A 5,761-nucleotide genomic window follows, 5' to 3' on the forward strand; every position below is an offset into this window, starting at 1 on the left:
TCTGGCCTGGGGGGGCGGCAGAGTTGTTGCTCTCACATATTCTCAGTCTTCCCTCCAGCTGCAATTGCTGCGTGCCCTTTTTTTCCCCTTCTTAACTATGTTACCCCAGAGGTGCTACCACCATCGCTGATGGGCTCGGCCTTGGCCAGCAGTGGGTCTGGGGAAGTTTCTAGCAACTTCTCACAGGAGCCACCCCTGCAACCCCCACCATTACCAAAACCTTGCCACACAAACCCAGTACATAGGGCTGTCATTTTTACCATAGAAATAGTTCTCTCTCTATCGTTTTGGAACGATTTTGCAGAATTACTTATATTTGTTCTTGTTTCCACATGTATTTAACATGTTTGTACAATGAAGGAGCAACTGTGTGTCCCATAATGGAATGATTATATTACCAAAGTACTGCTCCTAAATTGCGTTGTATGTTGAATCGTGGTATGTCATCAATTCTATCAGAAGTAAACAGTTTTATAATCTGAGCACGTAAAGGGTGATAGCTGTTCTTTCCTTCCTTCTGTGATCTCTTTAAATGTTTTGTTAGATGTTGGCTGCTGCTTTATATGATTTCTACTCAAATGTTAAGTAACTGATAGTTTCATTTTGAACTGACATTCGCTCATCAAAGATAAGGGAGCCTGGATGTGTGGATATGTCATTTTCACCAGCAGTATCATAAGTAGTTGTGGTTTACATTTATATTGGCTCCATAGCATGTGGCCAACTTCAGGTAAACATTGTGTCTTTTATTTCTCTAAATCCTTAGGTACACTCAGAGACACACTAAGTAAAAGAGGAGTTCGGGTTATAACAGGCTTAGGAAAGTATTTCCGACACATAGACAAGAACAGAAATGGTTTTCTCTCTCAGGCAGACTTTAAAGAAGCTCTAAAAGTATTCCATTTGGAAATACCTGAAGGGGTAAGTCTAGCTGAAACTGTAGTCATGGGTATTATCTTAATTTAATTTATGGAATCACTTCCTTTCTTTTCTTCAATCTATAGTTTTAATAGCTATTTTTTTTGCAAGGTTTTTTTCCCCTTGTGGTATATTGGCATTTCTCCATTCAGTCCTATGTGGAATTCTTAAAAATTAAAAAAAAAAAAAAAAAAGTGCAATCTTTTTACATCATGAAGAAGCAAGTGGGATTGCAATCTTTTTTTTTTCCTTTTAAAAGTAATTTATATGATGCTATTTACTTATCTTTTTTCTTGATTTTATATATTATGTTTTAAATACAGCCCACAGCTATCAAAACTGCAGATAATGTGAATTCGGTAATCAGTGACCGATTTTGATGAATCTTTGAGTCAGTTTTGATTCGGAAGTTGTTTTTTTGTGAGAATACTGTAATTTCCTATTATAGCAATTGTTTCATTCTAGGACCTAGTGAAGAACTTTGGCAAAATATTTTTAAATTGCAGGACTTTGAATCTTTATGGCTTATTCTTGATGACAGCAAGAGTGATAAGGTTGACTGTGGAGAATTTACTCGTGCTGTATTTGGAGAAATGAATGAATATCGGAAAGCATTTGTAAGAAAAGTAAGTTTTGTTGCAGATATTCTATGTGTAGATATTTTGGAGTCTAACTTTGAAGTTTCTTATTTGGCATGTTCTGGTTGGTTTTTTTTTTGTTGTTGTTGAACTGTGCATCTTGTAATTGACTGTTTAAACTTTCAGATCAGTTTATTAAAGTTTATTAAAAGATATAAATTAGACGACTGCATGCTGTTCCATTGTTGAATTAGTTAATTTTGAAGTCTAGAATTCCTTTATTATTTTGAGTTTATGTGCATGTGTGCTATTCTTACAGTTCAGTCCAGCGTATAAAGCATCTGGCAACCTGAAACTATCTCCTCCAGAAGTCTGTTTCCTTATTTTGTATCTGTGTGCATATTTTTTTTTTCCTTCAGTGTCTGGAATAGAGGCAATAACACTTGCCTCCTTTGAGACCTACAGTTAGAGTCATTATATCTGTGAGATTTCTAATATTTCAAATGCCATTTGTTATATTTCTATAATGCAATGTGGAGCTGTTTGCAGTATGAAACACTGATTACAAATCAGCCAATAGAGTAGCCACTGGATATCAAAATCAAGAAAAATGACACATACGTTCATACTTCTAATCATGGAGGATCTGACTCTCCTAGAATTATGTATTGAGCATGTGTATTTGAGTAAACTGAAGTGAAAATGAAGCTGCTGTTGGCAGTGCTGAAGAGGCTGTGTCAAGAATGGCCTGTCAAGAATGATGCAGGAATCTTAGTAATTGGAGGATGCAGAAGGGAACAGATTAATTTCTGATTCTAAGGATGAGCTAGAAATTTCGGAGAGAAGGCAAATTTTTTTTAGTTGATGAGGGGACCACATTTGATGTTGAGAGCTGTTGAGATAGAATAGTAATGAAATTCGATAATCTAGAAAGATTTTGTGGTATCTGGTGCCTTACATAAAATAAGTAAGTTGCCATAATCTATTGCATGAGATCTAAAAATGTGCTATTGTTGTTAAGTATATTTGATGTTCTTTCCACTTGTTTTGTTTTTTTTTTTCCTTATATACTTACATGATTTTTTTTTTTTCCCTTTATAGGCTTATATGAAACTAGATTTCAACAAAACCGGGAGTGTGCCTATGGTAGATATCACAAAATGTTACTGTGCAAAGAAACATCCTCTAGTATTGGCAGGTAATTCACGTGAACAAAAAAAATTAGAGTTTTTAACTACTGAATTCATCTTCTTAGTAGAGATACCAAATCCAGAAACTACTTGCGAATACAAGCTATTTTCATACTGGCTTAGACTTGAGCTGTTAAGGAGAACTTTATTTCCTCTTATGACCTATAATGTGCCTATCTGGAACATGACTATAAATAGTAATGGAGTTCATATATGCAATTTTAATACTTGCTTTTTATGAAGCTGCAAATACTGCATATATGCAGAGTAGTTCCTTTCCCTACCTGTGTAGGACGACATTTAAGTAGTTAGTTCTCAGCTTTGGTGTGCAAGTTACCAGTCACACACATGATATTAGTAATTTTCACTTAGGAGGATGATCTAATTTCATATTACTGTTTTCCATCAAATATGCAAGGTTTCCAACCGACACTGAATGTACTCTGCACGTGAAGTTCCTTCTGAATAAATTATTCATTTATTTCTGGGACAGGGTTGTCATCCTTTACAGAGAAAGTGTTGGTATCTTCATTATTTTTTCAGGATTCTCAAAAATGTTTAAATTCTGCCATTGAAAAAATAGGAAATTAAATATTTGTATGTCAGTTTCTAAAATAACATCTCCCTATACAAAACTAGTCATTGTGAAGTCTCCCTAGCATCCCAACCCTTCCTGTTTTACCTGTAGAATAGAGGATGTTTTTTGTATTGCCAGTGATTTTAATGGTAACGCATGGTGGTACAGGGATGTTACACATGGAAATTTTTTTTTTAATGCTATAATGCTATATTTTTTCCATTTTTTTTTCCTCAATGCTATGAAATTATCTTGAATATAATCTTTCCTGAGTCACTAAAACACACATGTCAATTGCACAACGTTTTTCAAATGCAAACTTGCATTTTACGGTTTTCCTAGAGCTTTGAACTTGTGTTACATTAAACATACGCTTTATTACAAGATTACTTCTGAATTACCCCAATTTTAGTTTACGAATGCATTATTCATTTTTTTCAGTCATTTGAAGAAAAAAGTCTTCCTGATCTCGAAGCTCATTGAATTGACCATGCCTTCATACTTCCATTGATATTTAATGCTATCATCTGCTAATAAAGTAGAATGATTTCTGCAGGTGGTATTAAGTGAGCCAATGACTTCATTCTGAAATCAGAATATTTAATTTTTTCAAGAAAGAAAATTTGCAAGCTAAAATTTGAAAGTTTCTTGCCTGCATTATATTAAATGCTATATATTCAATGTTCTTGAAAATGTATTTAATGGAAAATATACTTTCACAGGCAAAGCTACAGAAGAAGAAATTAAATCATCATTTCTAGAAACATTAGGAGAGTCCTGCAGCAACCCCAATGAAGTGTCCTATTCGGAGTTCGAAGATTACTATGAAGGATTAAGTATTGGAATCATGGATGATGATGATTTTGTTAATATCTTAAGGAACCCTTGGGGAATTTAGAGTGGAAGACAACAAAAATGAAGAAGAGACATTTTCTAAACAAGGCGTGAGCTATTAAATAAGGGAGGATTTAGTCTTGATGTCCATTACTTCATAATTAGCGTCTTAAACTGATTTCAGGGACTGAAAATCTTAGATGCTTTCAGAATAATACATGGCAAATTTCTTATTGTCTGTTGAACTATGCTAACCACTTTTTTTAATATAAATGCTGTTCATTCCTTTTCATTGGAAATAATAAAGGCTGTTCCCCATACCAACAGGTGTCATTTACTAGATAATAGAATGAAGTGGCCTATTTTAAAACTAGAGGGAATTAGAATACTAAAATGCATGAAGGAGTATATGCAGGAGAAAATTTAGTTTTATGATGCATTGTGAAAAGCTTCAGATTTGACTGTATAAATATCAATGGTAGCTTTTCTTCTTACAAAAATAATGTTTATTCTTATAATGTTCTTTGTCTCATTTCTTGTTGCTTAATGCTGGTACTCATCCTGAAACAGGTCATCCTCTTCGAATTTTGAGGATGTCTTCAGCACTGAAAGTGCAGAGATGCTCACATGAATTAGTCTTTGAACTACTATGTGGACTGTCTTGACTGATCTTATTTTTTCATCAGGCATCCGAAGCTGAGCATTGAATCACAAAGGTTTTAATAAGCACACATATATTTTGTAATGCACTTCTTCCTTTCCTATATCTGGTTTCTGTATTTTCTATTCACGTGATTTGTTTTTTTAACTAAAACTTAGCAATTATATCCTTTGTCAAACTGATAATGTAGCATTTCCTGTCTACTCTGATAGTACAAAACAGAAAAGTGTAAAAAAAAAAAACCCAGAACACCTCTGTCACAACAAAAATTAAACCATGACTTAAAATATTCTTTGCTACTTCAAATATTCAGACAGATATCACAGAATCACAGAAACACTAGGTTGGAAAGGACCTTCAAGATCATCAAGTCCAACCATTAATCCAGCGCCACCATGTCCCCTAGACCATGTCCTGAAGCGCCACATCCACACGTTTCTTGAACACTTCCAGAGATGGCGACTCCACCACCTCCCTGGGCAGCCTGTTCCAATGCCTGACCACCCTCTCAGTGAAGAAATTTTTCCTAATATCCAATCTAAACCTCCCCTGGCGCAACTTGAAGCCATTTCCTCTTGTCCTATCGCTAGTTACTTGGGAGAAGAGGCCAACACCCTCGTCGCCACAACCCCCTTTCAGGTAGTTGTAGAGAGCGATAAGGTCTCCTCTCAGCCTCCTCTTCTCCAGACTAAACAACCCCAGTTCCCTCAGCCGCTCCTCATAAGACTTGTGCTCCAGACCCCTCACCAGCTTCGTTGCCCTTCTCTGGACACGCTCCAGCACCTCAACATCCTTCTTGTAGTGAGGGGATATGCTTTTCAATGTAATACATCTTGTTAATTCTGTAAAATTCTTTGTGTTAAGAAATAAAAAATATATTATTAATTAGATAGAGAGGTAGATAGCCTACCAAAATTAGCTGTATGTTGAACTGCATTTCTTAAGCCTATGCAATTAAAATATATCAGTTTTCTTTGTGTTTGCCTGCCTGGGTTTGAATGTA

The 5,761-nt window shown here is 35.2% G+C and overlaps 1 protein-coding gene across 1 annotated transcript in view; it reads left to right on the top strand.

The window, feature by feature from the left end:
* Positions 1–4,587, top strand: part of CAPS2 (calcyphosine 2) — a gene marked incomplete at its 5' end in the record, with an annotated part of 13,963 nt that extends 9,376 nt beyond the window's left edge. Inside the window, 4 exons of the mRNA XM_010281864.1 lie at positions 767–921; positions 1,425–1,544; positions 2,598–2,694; positions 3,986–4,587. Of these exons, the coding sequence (XP_010280166.1) occupies positions 767–921; positions 1,425–1,544; positions 2,598–2,694; positions 3,986–4,161 (548 nt within the window). The remainder of the gene's footprint in view (positions 1–766; positions 922–1,424; positions 1,545–2,597; positions 2,695–3,985) is intronic.
* Between the last annotated feature and the right edge of the window lie 1,174 nt (positions 4,588–5,761).

This window comes from Phaethon lepturus, unplaced genomic scaffold, assembly GCF_000687285.1.
Source record: "Phaethon lepturus isolate BGI_N335 unplaced genomic scaffold, ASM68728v1 scaffold12492, whole genome shotgun sequence".
In the NCBI taxonomy this organism is placed as follows: Eukaryota; Metazoa; Chordata; class Aves; order Phaethontiformes; family Phaethontidae; genus Phaethon; species Phaethon lepturus.